General features: G+C 44.6%; 1 protein-coding gene across 3 annotated transcripts; it reads right to left on the bottom strand.

Moving 5' to 3' along the window:
- Nucleotides 1–1,531: 1,531 nt before the first annotated feature.
- ACP1 (acid phosphatase 1) lies at nt 1,532–16,789 on the bottom strand. 3 transcript variants are annotated; one of them, XM_036072715.2, is made up of 6 exons: nt 16,646–16,788; nt 11,933–12,006; nt 11,571–11,684; nt 4,160–4,221; nt 1,942–2,047; nt 1,532–1,778 (listed from the first exon to the last, which is right to left on the bottom strand). In XM_036072715.2, the coding sequence occupies exons 1-6, from the start codon at nt 16,686–16,688 to the stop codon at nt 1,701–1,703; spliced, it is 477 nt and encodes a 158-aa protein (XP_035928608.1). In that variant the 5' UTR covers nt 16,689–16,788; the 3' UTR covers nt 1,532–1,700. The 3 variants fall into 3 exon arrangements, 2 of the variants coding, with proteins under 2 accessions (XP_035928608.1, XP_035928607.1); XM_036072714.2 differs by lacking the exon at nt 11,571–11,684 and adding an exon at nt 11,732–11,845 and having other exon boundaries at nt 16,646–16,783; XR_004911008.2 differs by lacking the exon at nt 1,532–1,778 and having other exon boundaries at nt 1,973–2,047; nt 11,571–11,845; nt 16,646–16,789.
- Between the last annotated feature and the right edge of the window lie 144 nt (nt 16,790–16,933).

Raw genomic sequence — 16,933 nt, 5'->3', positions numbered from 1 at the left:
GGATTTTTTCATGATCACGAAAGAACAGAGTATGAAAATACTTTGAGATTATTAAGCAACTACTGAAGGATTAGGGCAGAGTGTAATTCTAAAGCGCTTTTAGTCCTATTTTCTAATTATTTCATCTTTTCAGCTCAGTTGTTTACTTTTTAAAGCACCATCACCAATTTCTCAATCCATGTAAGCTCTCCAGGTTCCTACTAGCCTGAGGAAGAGTTTTCAGGCAGGACTGTCTTTGGGAAATCCCACAGGGGGCCAGACACACATCCTAGAGGGGTGGTGGCAAAGCCACCATGCTCATCCTCCAGGACTAAATGCCCCACCTGACCCCCCAGCCGGGACCCTCAGGTTCTGAGGTCGGGCAGCCTCACAACACGCAGAGGTGGCCACCCTGATGGGGCAGCTCTTCCTCCAAACTCCTCCTACTTCTGAGCAAGGGTCCACTCGGGCTCTGGATGAAGACTGATCCATGACTCGGGGCCCTCCCAGGATTCCAGGCCACCAGCTGTGAATCCCAGTGAAGAGGGGAGCACAGCAAACTCTCACTCATCTAGCCATGCCACCCAGGAAGGCCCAGCTTGGAGAGCCAGCTCCACAGAGGAGACTGCCGCCCTCCACAGATGCTGGGTCAGGCAAGGACACGTATGGCCGCAGGGCCCTCAAACTTCTTTCACAAAAAAGTGGAAGCAATGTACTTACTTTTGTCATTTTATTTCCTAAATAAAGCTGAAGATAAATATGCACATATAACATCACAGATCATCTGAAAGGGACAATAAAGGCATTGTTTTCTAATTCTTCTTCACTTACCAATAAAAAAGCAGGCAGACACCAGACTTCTTAGTTGTATTTTTATAATTTCCCCAGTTTATTTTGAAAACAATCTTTTCTGCCATATATCCATATGAATTTTAGATTAGTTACCCCCAAGTGCACAGAAATTACCTATATGTGTCTATAAATTAAGCACTGATGAAAGAATACTTAATGTCTCAATATTTAAGCAGCTCGACATAAAAGAACTTTCCCCGACTTTTTAAATATTTTTTCCCACCTAGGCTAATCTATATTTGACATTCGGGTTCTACAGGCATTGAAAAGCAGACACGTTCCTCAGACAATAAGATAAACCAGCATACAGTGTCCTTCTTTCTGGCTGTAACTTTCCAGAGGCAAAATGGTTCGAATGGAATCAAGCTGACTTCTGATGAAATAAACCTGCAGGTCGGGAAGGTTCTGCCGACTAACACCTTACCTCTTCTACGTAAACAGTGTGCACTGCGAGCAAGGGTGGGTCTCGGCTGGGAGCTCCCGTGGATGGGCTGCTGGGGCTGGCTTGTGCAGACAGCGGAGGACAGGGTCCCCATCGGTCGTCCGCAAACTTGAGGAAGAGGCAGAACTCGTGTGCCCGAAAGGGACGCTGGATGTCCTCATGCTCTGGTGCCTGTTCTATTTTGTTTGTTCCACTATTTTTGTAACTGGGGCAAAGAGGGAGGTTCAGCGGGTCTAAGAACACTTCGCGTACCCCATAAACTGTCTGGATGAAACATTTTTATTTATTTGTCTGTCAGATACAATAACTGATTTCCATCTACAATTATTTAAGGTAAGAAACCGAGGGTCAACTGAAGAAACAGCCGCGGCCTCACAGCAGAGCCTGCGGGGCCCAGCCGGGGGCTGTGGGGAGAACGGGCGTGGCATTAGCGGGCCTTCTCCAGGAAGGCTCTGCAGCACCTCACACACTGCTGGTAGACAGTCTCAAAGTCGGACTCATTCCCCTGAAAGCACAGGGGAAGAAAAAATAACGAAACCTACATAACAAAATGCTCTTAGGAGAACCTTAATCTGTTACTGCACATGGCAGGACACACACACGGGCTCATCCCACATGATGATCCCCACATACACCAGCATCAGGATAGAAATGAGAGGTGTACTTACATAATAGGGGTCTTCAATAATGAGCTGATTTTGTGGATCATAGCTCCCAAGTAGTTCAATTTTAGCTTTGCGGTTTTTAATTTGATTACTTTTTCTATTCAAGTCTCTGTAAAATTGAAACATGAACTTAGTTTTCTGATCTATGGTTTCAAGTTAAACAGGGACATCTGCTAGGGTTTTATGAAATATCCATATCAAAACCCAGCAAGCGTGACCTGATTTAAAAAGGAAACCAAACCCGTGGCAGACCTGTGTGACCCTCCCAGCCACAGGTTTCCGATGCCGGCAGGAGGGTTTGCGAAGGCGGCACATTCTCACAAACGCTTTTACACAAAATATGCATCCCTAAGTCAGACAACAATCATGTATCCTCCTGTGAAATACATGGTGAGACAATTAAATCAAAAAGCTTCTATTCCAGACACTAAATAAAGGTGGCAGAATGGAACTCAAAAAGCCACATGAACCAAGTCCCAAAGGGCTGCCAATCCCATCCCAAAGTGTCTGGACACAGCGTTTCATGCAGCGAGGCTCCCTGTTCAACCCCTTCTCCTGCTCTTATTCCTCCAGCCTCTGACCGGGCTCTGCCGCCTCCGCCCCCGGCGCTCACGTGGCAGCAAGTAAAGCGGCAAGTTCCTCAGCTGCATTTTGATCATTCCTCCATTTAGTTGACAAAGCCCCACTGAGCACCTAGGATGAGTCAGACACCGTGCTGGTGTGGCGGAAAGGCTGGCCAGGCCTCCGAGCAACAGGACGCGTCCCCAGAGCAGCCCCGGCTGAAGCTCGGACTCCAGCTGCTCTCCAGAGACCCTGCTCTGGACGACCCCCCACGCTGGACACTGTGTTACTGAACACAGCCCCGCTACCCACAACACCTGTAAGCTAGCAAAGTGAGAACTAAACAAATCAACAACTGAAAGACAAAAATGGAACATGTATGTATTTTAGTGGTGCTCCTGATTCATAAAAACAGAAGCAGAGCTGGGCACCGTATCTGCACACTCCTACAAAGGCAATTAAAAGCAGAAACAGTTTCTATTCATAAAACGCGTGGAACCCTTGTGAATTAGCACTGATTTCAGTGAAGAAATCCCTGCAGTCCTACTGGGGGCACATCCTGGTCCTTCTCTGTGCCGGCAGAGTGCGGAGGGGTGGCAGGCGGGCTGAGGTCTTGCTTCTCAGCACAGTAAACAGTAAACTGGCGGGGTGACAAAGGGGCACAGGGCCCCGGCCTTACAACTCCCTTGGGTCACTTACCCTGCATTAGCTTCAGCATCTGTAGAATACATCGTGTTCACCTGTTCTGGGCTTGACTGCATGGTATCATATTGTCAGGGTTAATTCTGGGTTAATACATGGAGCCCAGGCCAGACTGAATACTTCAAGGTTGGCAGCACCCACAATTCCCCAACCTTGTTTCCCAGGGCCTGGCACTGTGCCAGGCACACACAGCTCACTCAAGAAATGCCACAAAGTTCCTTGTTGCCCACATGCACGTCCCCGAGCAAGGTGACAGGGCACGGTGGTGAGTACGGTTCATGTGAGACACACCACAGGCTCTATTTCACAAAGCCTAGGCTAACATTCTACCACACCAACCTGCTCCATCTGTGAACTGGGGCAAGGAACTTAATCTCTTGTGCCTCTCTGATAAGGCGCAGAACAACGGTGAAGTGCTTTGGTGCGCAGAGCACATAATACATGCCACAGCACAGCTGGCCACTGCTACCTAATACCCCAGTCTGTCTGGTTTCGTTTTTATATCCATTAACGCAATCAACAATTCAGAGACTAAAGTTTCCCTTTTTGTCCATCTTCCTTTTTGGGGGCTGGGGGCAGCAGTAATGGGGGGATAACGTGAGAAACGCAGTAAAACACCACACGGCCCATGAATCGCTACAGCAGCGGAAGCCTCGCTCTCCTGTAAAACCAACCCCACCTTCTAGGAAAGTGCTCACGGCCCAGCCAGTCTTCAGGTCATACCCTGCTAACCAGGCTCTCCCTTACCTGAAAGCGTGTCTCTGTGTAAATACACCTGGGAGACAGTTCTCAGTTCCTCACTGGTTTCTTACTACTCTAAACAGATCATTCTGTATGTTCTGACCATCACTACCTTTAAAACTTAAAAGATAATAAAAAAATCATTTTCGACAACAAACAACTGGCTTATTACTGAACTGAGAGTTGAACAGAAATACCCTTTAAAAAATGTGATTACCTCAGATTGCTTTCATCCATACATAGTATATAATCAAATGTGGCAAAGTCTTCCTTCGTAACCTAAAATTAAATAAGAAGTCAAAAACACAGTGTTTATATTTATAACAATCAAGCCTAGAGGATCCAAAGCAGTATAGAAAAAAAAAATTTTGCTATATTTGAATTTGTTACTCACTTAAGTTAAATAATTTAGGGTATTTAAAGTTAGAATAGAGTTAACCTATTTTGTACCATTGTACTGCAAAGAAATTTTATTAAGTTCCTTGGAACAATCCTAACAGTAGAATATATAAACACAAAGCTTACAGTCTATCTGCAATTTCTTAGTAACAAAGTATAATTCACTTAACATATTAAAAGATCACATGTTGAACTCCCTTCATTGTTTTACTCTATTTTTCATTCTGCAAGAACGTAACATCCTAGACTCCAGTGACAAACACCAAACTAAAGAGATGGATGGCCGTCCTTGTGAGGCCTCCCTCCTATGCAGGGCGGGCAACATGCTGGCAGAGATAAAAACCAGGCAGAGCCAGGTGAAGAGTTTTGGGGGAGAGAGGAAGATAAAATGTTAAGCAGGGTGTTCACGGAAGAGTCGCTAAGAAGGAAACACACAAGGACCTGGACGCATGGCTCTTCTCTCCCTTGAGCACGCACAATTTGAACGCCACACAGAAGAGAAGGCCACTCAGTATTTTTACTGATTCTATCAGTTTTCTGACATCATAATTTATCAATATAAGCCCATTAAAATGTAAATGGGAAAATTATTTGATGATTTCTGCCTTTATAAATAATGGCAGAATTAGAAAGAAAGGAACATAAATAGGCCATATAATGAAGGTGGAAATAATTTCTAACAATGCAATTTTTCAATAATAATCTTTCCCACTAAAAAAAAATCATCTAAAATATAGGAGTGCCAGGAAACTACAAAGAAGATATTGAAACCCTTTTTTTTTAACAGAATACTTCTTTAATTTTTTAATTTAACAAAGAGGAGTGACACTATTTGTAATAATCAGTGTCACAAACGAGTAATAAACATACTCCTCATTCTGTTAAAAATTTAACTGTTGGCTCTTAGTAAATACTTGCATGAGTTTTTAATGAAGCATGTTCATCACATGCTGAGGACTATATTTTGTTAACATTCCCAAGGTACTAGCTTATTTAAAAAACAAAAAACAAAAAACATCTATTAGAACAATACTATATAAGCTATTTATCCAAAACAGGGCACGAGACACGTGCTAGGATTAACATTGTTTTTAATTTTAGAATTACTGCAATTATGGATTGAAAGTCTTAGAACTGATAGCTATCTACAAAAACTTTATGTGATGTTTAGATATTAAAATGATTGAGAAAGAATAAGAACAGCGATGACTAACATCTTAGAAAGAGTGTGGAGTGAAGGACTTACACTTTGCAACAATACACGAAATAGCTGTGGCAAACCACCTCTGCCCCAGAAATGAGAAAATGCCCACACAAACAAAGCACTTCTGCAGAGCCGTGAGTTTGCTGCTGTGAGGACGTGGCCTGGCGAGGCCAGAACCCCACCAAGAGCCCCCCGGGGTTACACATGGCAATATTTACCACTGAATATCAAATATTTAATACCACTACTAAAACTGAAAAATTTTAGGGGCACCTGGGTGGCTCAGTCAGTTAAGCGTCTGACTTGATTTCGGCTCAGGTCATGATCTCACAGTTGTGAGTTCGAGCCCCGTGTCGGGCTCCACACTGGGTGAGGAGGCTACCAAAAAAAAAAAAACCTGAGAAGTTTTAAACTTTAATTATCTGTTTTATAACATTTTTAAAGATAAAAAACAGCTATACTTTCTAAATGGAAACAGTAAGGAGTGGCCCTGTTCTACATTTCTGCAAATCTCTGTAATGTCTGCTTCCTGGAGGACAGAAGGGTTCTCCTCTGTGCCTCTTTATCTGATCTGCAATGTGCCGTCTGAGTCGAAGTATATCAAGTGAACCCAGCCTTGCATAAGTACATAGTTTACAAGAAGTATTTTAACAGCCGTTGTAGATTACTATGGATAATCTTTGACACTACACCAAAACTCAGTATGTGGTACTTTCTTAAAGGTTACGTGCAATATAGAATAGGAAAAATATCCATAAACTTTTATTACTCTGTTCAAGTCCACTGGTCTGATACTTTGAATGGATCCTTTATTCGTGTACAATTTTGACCTCGTAGACAATGAGAATTTGAGGACAGTGATTCTCCAAGAGGGGGGCAGTTGGCAATGTCTGGAGACATCTTTGATTGCTACGATGGAGAGGAAAGGGATGCCCCAGCATCGAATGGGTAGAGACCAAGGATGCGGCCAAACACAGTACAGTGCAGGATGGCCCCAGAGCAAAGAACCATCCAGATGCAGAGTCAGCAGTGCCAAGGTCAAGCACCTGCTCTAGATGCTGAGAAGCCTGGGCAAAGGTCCACTGCTGGAAAAGAGAAGCATCAAGGACCAGTCAGCAACCTCATAGGTTGGAGAGAAAAAGCAGACATAAAGGCTAGCAAAACAGAGACCCCAGAAAGCAGTGAGCCTGACACTCACAAGCTTTCTTCTCGAAGCATTTGCTAAGTTCTTAAACTACTCAGGGCAAAAACTAAGAAGCCACGGGGAGGCTGCAGCTACTCAGTGAGGGAGCAGCTGCCAAAGAGGACAAGCCCTGTGGACTGCACACCAGGGGCTCTCAGGTGGGGGATCTGGGAAGGCTCTGCCCAGGACGGGGGACCAGTCCAACACAGTCCAAGCCTCACAAAGCCAGGGCCAGCAGGTGAAAAGGACGGAAAATGGAGAAGATAACATAAGAAATTTATGTTCAAACTACAGATAAGCTGAATCTCTGAAGAGAGAATGCAGAGAAGGAAAATATAAAAAGAAAACAACATAGAATTTTCCAAAATTGATGGAAACCATCAAGGTGCAAATTCAGGAAGCATACTTTGGCCTACCATAGTAAAACTGCTGGAGAGAAAAAAAAAAAAATCCAAAAGAAATACCTAAAGACAGCAGAGGAAAATAAGGGCAATTTCAAGAAACAGAGACAACTGATTCGATGAATCCTGCCAAATCATTAAAGCAGAAATACTATCAATAATCAACAAACTTCTTAAGAGGACAGAAAAAGAGGGAACATTACTGACCAGTTTTATGAGGCTAAACAACCCTGACACATGCGCTCCAGAGTGTGCATCCAACACAGACACGTGTGTGATCCTGGGTGTGCATCCACCCTGACAGTGTGTGTGATCCTGGGTGTGCATCCACCCTGACAGTGTGTGTGATCCTGGGTGTGCACCCACCCTGACAGTGTGTGTGATCCTGGGTGTGCATCCAACACAGACACGTGTGTGATCCTGGGTGTGCACCCACCCTGACAGTGTGTGTGATCCTGGGTGTGCATCCACCCTGACAGTGTGTGTGATCCTGGGTGTGCACCCACCCTAGCAGTGTGTGTGATCCTGGGTGTGCATCCACCCTGACAGTGTGTGTGTGATCCTGGGTGTGCATCCAACCCTGACACGCCGGTAATCCCAGGCGTGCATCCAACAGAACTGTACACAGGCATTCCCCAAAGAAACATACAAATATTCACCAGGGCACTCAGCCCAAACTAGAAACAGCCCAGTGTCCATCCAGAGCAGAACAGGTCCGACTGCCGCACGTCTGGAACAGGGTACTGAAATCAGCATCAGAGTGAGCGCTATAAGACAGGCCATGGAGAATCTCACAGAGAAAAGCTGACAGAAAGAGCACACACTATAGGATTCCAAGGTCATAAGTTAAAAAGGTAGAAAGAATCTGACTAATGACCTCTGGAGTGGAGGGAGCAGTACTGGTCCCAAGTACCCACTGACAACCTGTGCAAGTGTCAAAGGTTTGCTGATGAGAAGAACGAATGTATAACAAAGTAAACATCTCCACAGAACTAACTGGATGTGCAATCACACACCACCACCCCCCCCCAAAAAAACGAAGCACCCTAAACACATTTTATTTATTAAACCCAGGTTGAAAGTATTAGGAAAATCAAAATTTTAAGAAATATAACAGAATAGTTCTCTTACACATTCTGACAACTGCTAAAGAGAAAGCCTGTAGGGGCGCCTGGGTGGCTCAGTCAGTTAAGCGTCTGCCTTCGGCTCAGGTCATGATCTCGGGGTCCTGGGATCAAGCCCCGCGTGGGGCTCCCTGCTCGGCGGGGAGACTGCTTTTCCCTCTCTCACTGCCTGATGCTCCCCTCTGCTTGTGTTCCCTCTCTGTCAAATAAATAAATAAAATCTTAAAAAAAAAAAAAAAAAAAGAAAGCCCGTAAACAATCACAAGATGCTAAAGGGTAAGAGAGATCTAAAACAATACTAATTTATAAAACACATCTTACCAGTGTTTTGAAATAAAAAAAAAAAATCATCATTGATAAATGTTTCTTAAAAGGAACGGGGAAAAGAAAAAGGGAAAGAAACAGATTGTGTGGGAATATTACTTCTAAAATCAACAATTACAACTGATCTTTAAAAATTAAAAGTTTCTAGCTTTTTAAGACATGTGTATTTAAAATACTTCATTTTTACCCAAATTATATACTTGTGTACAAAAAATAATCTGATCTTAAAAACAGAAAACATGAAAGTGTGACTGCTTGAAATCATGAACCACTACTCAGAATAAATCTGCATTCTCTAAAACACAGAAAGTAGAAATGGACAAGGTGTCCAAATCCTGGAGATTAAGACATGTGATCTAAAAAATGTGTACTATTCTGTCCAATGAGAATTCGATGTAAGAACAGCTCAGGCCTTGGGGTGCCTGGGTGGCTCAGTTGCCTGAGTGTCTGCCTTCCACTCAGGTCATGATCCCAGGGTCCTGGGATCAAGCCCCGCATTGGGCTCCCTGCTCAGTGGGGAGCCTGCTTCTCCCTCTCTCTCTGCCTGCTGCCCCCCCCCCGCCCCCGGCATGTGCTCTGTCAAATAAATAAATAAAATCTTAAAAAAAAAAAAAAAAAAGAACAGGTCAGGCCTTAAGGCAGTTAACTTAAATAGTTAGTTGTTAACATACAGAGTCAGCTGACAGCCAGAAATGAGAAGTTCACAGATTCCAGAGTAAATTTATCTAAGCCAAGATAACGTGTGTATTACTAGCTTCTGAGACATCATTAACGCCATCAGCAGTGTTTCTGTGGCACTTTTGTGAACTTTCTGGCTCATACCTGTATGTGTTTTTATTAAAACAAACAAATACGCCTATGGTCAAATCCCAGTCTACCAGTTTGAAGCTGGGTGACCTTTGATAAGTTATGTATTTTCTCTCCAGAACTCAGTTTCTCCATGTGCAAAACAGGTTTACCAACTACTCCCTTCCCTAACAAGGTAACAGAGAGGACAAAAATTGAGAATGATCAAACATAAAAATACAATGCTGTATGGTAAGCAATCTGAAAAGCTTTCAGTAAAGACATGGTTTAAGAGACCAATGATTAGAGTCTGTGTCCAGTCTTCCACAAAGTTCTCATTCAAACACCAATACTAAATCACAGCTCTCCCATGTCAGCCATACTTCTAAATACGTAATATACCTGACGACTGATTTTCAAAACATGTGGCACCTTCTCATTTTAAAGGCCTCAAGAGCTCATCACTGGACATGGCCTATTGTTCCTGATGCCAATCCACAGCCTTGTTTGGCCTACAGAGCCTGAATATTTTGTTCGGTTGGATACTAAAGAAGTCAGAAGATTGAGCCAGGTTTTTTATTTTTTTTAAATTTTTTTAAAGATTTATTTCTTTTAGAGAGAGAGTGAACGAGAGAAGGGGCAGAGGGAGAGAAAGAGGGAGAGAAGCAGCCTCCTGCTGAGTGGGGAGCCTGATGTGGGGCTCGATCTCATGGCCTTAAGATCATGACCTGAGCCAAAATCAAGAGTCGGACGCTTAACTGACTGAGCCACCCAGGCGCCCCAGCCAGAATTTTTAAACATCTAATTGAGTCTCCATAAAATAATGATAGTGATAAAAGTAACTTTCCTTTCATAACAATATATGAAGCATTCTGTATCAGAAATGAAGCCCATTTCTTTAGCAGCTAGCCCCTGGGGTCATGGAAGGTGCCAGAGCACACACCTGCGGCATGCTCCTAGTGATGGAACGTGCCCGCCCCTGGGCTCTGATGTCACTGCGGCTGTGGTGGTACAACCTCACGCTCTCCCCAGTGGTTGTGCATGAATCTTAGAACCGTGCAGCCCACTGAGGTGCTTACTAGTTCCAGGCAGCTCCTTAAGTAAGTTAAAAAATAAACTTCAGTTCCTCCATCACACTGGCTGTATCTCAAGTGTACAATAGCCTGTTAGTGGCTTCCACACTGAATGGAGCAGATATGGCGTTACCTGCCTTATCCCAGAACGTTCTACAGTGCAGCACTCCAGAACCTAAACCCAGAAGTCCAACTGCTGGGGTGCAGGATATGCATCCATAATAATACCAGTACTACCCTATATTTCTAAGACACTTCACTGTTGAAAACACATTTTTGTAGATATTATAGAACTTTATTCTAGCAATAAACTTGTAACGTAAGCAGACTAGTTACCAGGGCTTAAATGTTTCAATCACACAGATAGCCATGAAAAAGGAGATTATAACTCAGGTCTCCAGGTCTTAGGCAGGGCTCTTACCAGTATCACTTATGTGATTATAAATGCATTTTAGCCTTTCTCTTTCTGCCATCTTGGAGCCTATGGAGGCCTGCTGGGAATAGGACTCCTAAAACACCAAATATGTCCGGAAGGCTGTGGTCCAAGGCCATTTTTGCTGGCTATAAGCGGGGTCTCCAGAACCAGAGGGAGCACACAGCTCTTAAAATCTAAGGTTGAGATGAAACTGAATTCTATCCAGGCAAGAGATGTGCCTATATGTGCCAAGCAAAGAACAACACAGTGACTTCTGGTGGCAAGCCAAACAAAACCAGAGTAATCTGGGGAAAAGTAACTCGAGCTCATGAAACAGTAGCATGGTTCGTGCCAAATTCTGAAGCAACCTTCCTGCTAAAGCCATTGGCCACAGAATCTGTGTGATGTTGTACCCCTCAAGGATTTAAACTTAATGAAAAGTAAATAAATAAAGGTATAGATCTGTTCTCTTGTATTTTTGTCTAATAAATAAATAAATAAATAAATAAATAAAATAAAAATAAATGCATTTTAATAAGTAAATTCCAAGATCATGCCCACCTTTCAGAACTGTGGAACCAGCAGTGAAAAAAAATGGGTATCCTGTGGCTATGTAAACGGACCAGAATAAACACTTATTAGCACGTTAGTGTGGTTAAACTCACAACGTCTCAAGTTAGGGGACTCCAGTATTAGAAATTAAATGAGATCTCTTCTACCTGTCTTGCTTTATGGGCTGTGTTAATGCCATGATTTCTGAGGCAGCTCAGAGTTCTTGGATCTGGTGACCGGCCCACGTTCCAGTCAGAAACAGCGCCGCTGTCAATGACCCACTGCAACACAGAACACACATGTGCACCTTCAAGTTCCAGTACAGTACCTGCCGGGCAGTGTGATTCATGGGGATACCATGCTTCTTCATGCAACTCTGCCCTCGATAATCAGGAGGGTTTCCTATTTCATACGTGGATGTCGCTGCACTGTCTATCCTCCACTGCAGGAGAAAAAAAGAATTTTTTTCACAATTTCCTGCCGCAAAGGCAGTCAGGTTGGCCTCTTTAAGATAGAGAATGGTACTTACATGATCTGAAAGCTTTTGATCAGTTACAAGTTTTCTGAAAACTGCTTCTGCAATGGGTGACCGACAGATGTTACCTTAAAAAGAGGGGAAGGCAGAGAGTGGGCGTCAGGTTTGATGCTAGGGCAAATGCTGAATTCCAGAGACCACTTCACCCACCTGACACACAGCAACAGCACCTCCCTAAGGAAAGCAAGGTCAGCATCCTACCAGTGCATCCACAGTGGGACCTCTGGAGAAGAGCTGACCAAACCCAAGCTCAATGATTTGACACCAGCTGTCCAAGTACTCAAAGTACAAATAACCAAGACGTAAGAAAATCAATTACAACTGAAATCACTGTTTTTCAGGCTGTTATAAATGACCCAGAAGTAACTCATGAAATCAATGAAGTGGGTTGCAACGAGCCTATTTTTAAAATGAAATACAATAGGGTTAAAAATATGTATTTTCAAGTATATTGCACATAAGGATGAATACTGTTTCATAAAATACACAACCAAATTTCAGCCTAACAGTAGTTCGACACAAACTTTCAGGGTGCAGTCTGTTGGGAGTCGGCCGGCTGAATTAAGGGTGCTTCCCTCCAGGTCACCAAGCCTGCCCAGAACTTCCAACATCAGCTGCAAGTTCAGGGATTCCCCAGGGCCACCCTCACTTCAGAGCAGCTGGCTACAGATCCAGGAGTCCCCACACATTCAATAATTCTCTAGACGAACACGTAAAACTCAGGAAAATGCTAGACTTAGGATTACAGTTTTATCATAACAAAAAGATTCAAAGCAGAAAGAGCCAAAGTTAGAAAGCATAGGCAGATTTGGAAGAGTTTCGAACCTGAAGCTTTCTGGCCCTCCGACACGTGTCACCCTCTCGTCATCCATCTAGAACAATACTCAGAGTATTACCAATTCAGGATGCTCCCCAGAGCGCCAATGCCAAGGGTTCCCTGAGTTTCATTAAGTAGGTATGAGTGATGGAATAATGGGCCTGCAGCTGAACTAACCGTCCAGCTCCCCCATCCCCAATGTGTGGCTCACAGACCCCACCCTGACTCACCCACCATGCATGAACTATGTAAGGACCTCCTGGAATAACAAAACACGCCCATTATCCTAAGGAATTATGCTAAAAGCATAAATAAGATAATAAGAAAATTCCTTATCAGAAAAAAAGGAAGATTGGAACTGATCTCTTAGGAAGAGTACTTTAATGGGCATTTAAATTAGGGGGCTGTATGAGTAAGGAGCAATGAATGTGCGCTGGTGGGTCTGGGTTACAGGAACCTTAACTGTGCCCAGGATGGGGACTCTGTGGGTCCAGTGGGAAGAGAATGTTCAACAAACATATTCTGCATGTCTATGACACAGGAGCCCAGCACTGTAAAAGGGCCTGAAGAGAAAGACCCTTTCCACAAGTTAGGAAAACAACTGCAGGGCTGGAAAGCCTGGAATTAAAGGTGGAGACTCAGCCTACAGAGGGCAACACAAAAAACAAGAGGAATAGACGGGAGCGGAGTTAAGACACGGGTCACTCTTTACTCACATTAGAATCTTCAATACTTCAGGTTCCACCTTTGGAAAAGTTCTAAAAACTTAAAATGTCATCTTCAGATTTCTTTAGAAAAAAGCTCAATCTTTGAGGTCTCAAGTTTTGTTTTTTCCAAATTAGGCAGCATGATATGTCCTCTTACTCAATATCTGTACTTCAAGGACTGAGACTCACAAAAGGAAAAAAATGAAATTTTCCCAGAGTAGGGACTGTGTCTCTTACCTTGGGCTGCACCCCCCACAACGAGCAGCACAGAGGAAGTATCAAGAAGTATCAGTTAACTGTAGGAAAGAGGTAACCTAACACCACTGACAGTCACCAGGCACAAGCACCGGGGCCTTCAACCATTCAGTCTATCTCTGTGGCACAAAAACACGGGACACTTTCAGTAATCTTGCCAAAATAAGGCGTGCAGTTCCTTCCTGCCATTAGCCTTACCAATGGAAAACATCTGACACTCCTCTCTACACTTCAGTCTGAAAAGAGCCCAAATAAATGCTGTGAAGGAATAATTTTTTTACATTTCAAAAATATACCATTCTTACTGCTCTATGTATACACAGGCTATCGTACAAAATGGCATTCATAGACTCCTCAAACCTGCCCACAATATGACCACTCAGCACCCCCACCCCCCCCCCGGTGATACTCTCTCTGATCCAGCACATGCCCCTCTGCACCCCTGGGGCCTCACCCCTGCCCAGTCTAATCTCAACACAGCAGCTGAACACTTCTTTCTAAATGTCCCACCTCTGCTCAATGGCTTTATCCTCCAGTGGCTTATCTCCTTCAGAGTAAGCCCAAGCCCTCACATGGCCTCACCAGACATGTCCTCTGTAGACCCTAAAACAGCATCTGAAAACTATGATCCATTGCTCACCATCTTTGTGTACAGCCGACAAAACCAAAAATAATTTTTACCTTTATAAACAGCTGAAAAAACTCAAAAGTAGAGTAATATCTTGTGACATGAGAAATCACATGGGATTCAAACTGCAGTGTCCGTAAATAAAGTTATACTGGGATACAGTCAAGCGTTATTGTTTATGTACTGTCTAGGTCTGCTTTTGCAAAGCACCACACACTTACTTTCTGGTTCTTTATATAAGGAGTTCACAGACTCCTGCCCCAGAGCGCTCATTTTTATGTAAGGAAATACCTTTCCTACCCATCCAGAATAGTTCTAGTTATGTATTTGTGGTGGCACTGAGAAAATAGTCACTCAAATTACTTTCAAGTTCAGGTACAGATGAAGGTCTGGTTGAAAAAGGCCACTGGGTCTCTAGGCCAGGCCACAGTGGTTTCCCTGCCAGTGTGAACAGGACCAGCACTCTCATTTCAAAACTGTTCACCCACTTTCTTTTGAGCCCCGGAAGACCCAGGCTTGCTTTCTCAACTCTCAAGTCTTTGCCCAAATGTCACCTTATAGATAAGGCCATCCCTGACTCATCTACTTAAAAGTGTATTCCACTCTCACCCCCTTCCCTGCTCTACAGTTCTTAACACATCACCAACTTACTAAGTAACCAAGTACTTGGTTGTTGGTGACAGGACGTGAGCTCCGCAGAGGCAGGGACTTTTGTCTGTTGCTCACTACCATATCCCTAGCACTCAGAAGAGTCTGGTAATAGAGCAGTTGCTTAAAAAAAAAAAAAAAAAAATTGTATGGAAGATAAATAGACACAGGTATACATCCCCTGTTAATAACCACCATGGTGCATTATGTCAGCATAATTGACAACACCAAGTAAAATAAACAAGGCAATGGAATCCTGTTAGATGCCCAACATGAACTGAACTGCCCTTTAATCTTAATTTGTTGATTCCGTAAGTCAGCCTTCATGGAGAGCTTAAAAACCAAATGATGCCCACTACCAAACTGAAACAAGGTGGCCCTTTTACTTTTCCCCTCACAGAAATTCAATTCTGCAAATACCTAGTTATCGTCACATATTGTCTTAAAGCTGGAAATACAGAAAAATAAGCCACAGTTACTGCCCTCAAGAGGGCTAAATCTAGATGTGATCCCAAGAGGCTATCAAGTAATTATAATAAAGTTCATATAATGAAAGGTGTCTACAAAGGGTTATAGGTAAACGACCTCCACTTAGAGGATCTGGGAAAAGCAAAGAGAATATGTGGACCTAATCTTACAGAAAGTCTTTCCAGGGAAAATGCAATATGGGTGCCCAGAAACAACCACACAAAGGTGCATTAAGCACCTGAACTGCTGGGAGACAGCAAATCACAGGGCATGGGCAGGAAAAGGTAATGGAGATGAAGTGGAAACAGATGGGCAGACTTCCATCCTCTTCTTGAAGGGGGCAGCATAGAAAGGTGGGGAAACTTTAGTCCACAGGAAATGCAGACTCATCAGAAGATTTTAAGTAACTGGATTATTGATAATTTAGGCCTTCCTCTCTTGGAGGTTAAGGAGACAGGGTGCAAACTGAGAAATATAACCCTGTGGTGCTATTCCAAAGGAAGAATCCCGACAACTACAGGGAAAGTGAATTCTAATTTGGAACACTGGCACCTAGAGAATCCGGTCTCCCTGGTTCGGCTTTTATAGCCAAGAAATCCAGAATCCTTGCACTCCATCTGTCTTTAGCTTACATCCATTTGTAAGCAGGGGCCAAGAAAATGAGCCAGCAAACCAGGGTTGTAATGGGTCTGGGGGCATCGGGAGGCCCCAAGAGAGTGTATCAGTCCAGCAGCCTTGGGTCTACTCGATGAAGGAGAAACAGGGATGCTAGGCGTGTGCAATGCAAAGGACCCTGGTTTGCAGTGTCGGTGCTGCAGGTGAGGACGGCTAGGTGAGCGGACTGAGGTGACAGGTAATCCGGCTTGGATAGGAAACGCGCAGGTGAGAGGGTACCCGGCTTGGATCGGACCGAGCAGGGTAAGAGGGGACCCCGCTTACAGAACAGGCAGGTAAGAGAGAGCCTCGCTTGGAGAGTGGGCTGGGCTGGTGAGGGAACCCAGAACAGGCCAGCAAGTGCGCGGCGCGGAGGAAGAGCCCCGGGCGCTCCATTCCACCCCCCGGTATCCCTGACCCCGGCCTCCTCCCGATCACCGTTCCTGGCCCGACGGCGCAGCCCAAAACGCATGAGACCCACCCCGACCGTTCGGGAAAGCCAGAGTGGGGCTAGATGAGCGCTGTCTCACCCAGACACACGAAGAGCACAGACTTCGGCAGCTGCTCAGCCATCTTCCCGCGCGCACACCCAGGCGCCCACTGAGAGCGTCGGAACGTTTCCTGCGCGACGCATGCGCACCTCGAGGGTCCCGCCCCGCGCGCCTGCGCAGTACGGACTTAGCCCCGCCCCGGGGCGAGCGCCGGGCCTTGCACCTGCGCAGTACCGAGGCGGGGGGGGCCATAGTCCTCCGGAGAACGGAAGGGGCGCCAAGGGGGAGGGGGCGCTGTGGGGGTGGGGCAAAAGGTCAGGAGGCGGA

Source organism: Halichoerus grypus, chromosome 10, assembly GCF_964656455.1.
Source record: "Halichoerus grypus chromosome 10, mHalGry1.hap1.1, whole genome shotgun sequence".
NCBI lineage: Eukaryota > Metazoa > Chordata > Mammalia > Carnivora > Phocidae > Halichoerus > Halichoerus grypus.
This window is presented reverse-complemented; position numbering and strand designations above follow the sequence as displayed.

Bases quoted from the DNA above. Each gene is read 5' to 3' on its own strand.
- ACP1 (XM_036072715.2), bottom strand. From the start codon at position 16,688: ATGGCTGAGCAGCTGCCGAAGTCTGTGCTCTTCGTGTGTCTGG. The intron at 11,685-11,932 runs GTAAGTACCATT...TCTGTGTTGCAG, and splicing joins ATCAAAAGCTTTCAGATCAT to TGGGTCATTGACAGCGGCGC. The intron at 2,048-4,159 runs GTAATCACATTT...TCAATTTTACAG, and splicing joins ATGGATGAAAGCAATCTGAG to AGACTTGAATAGAAAAAGTA.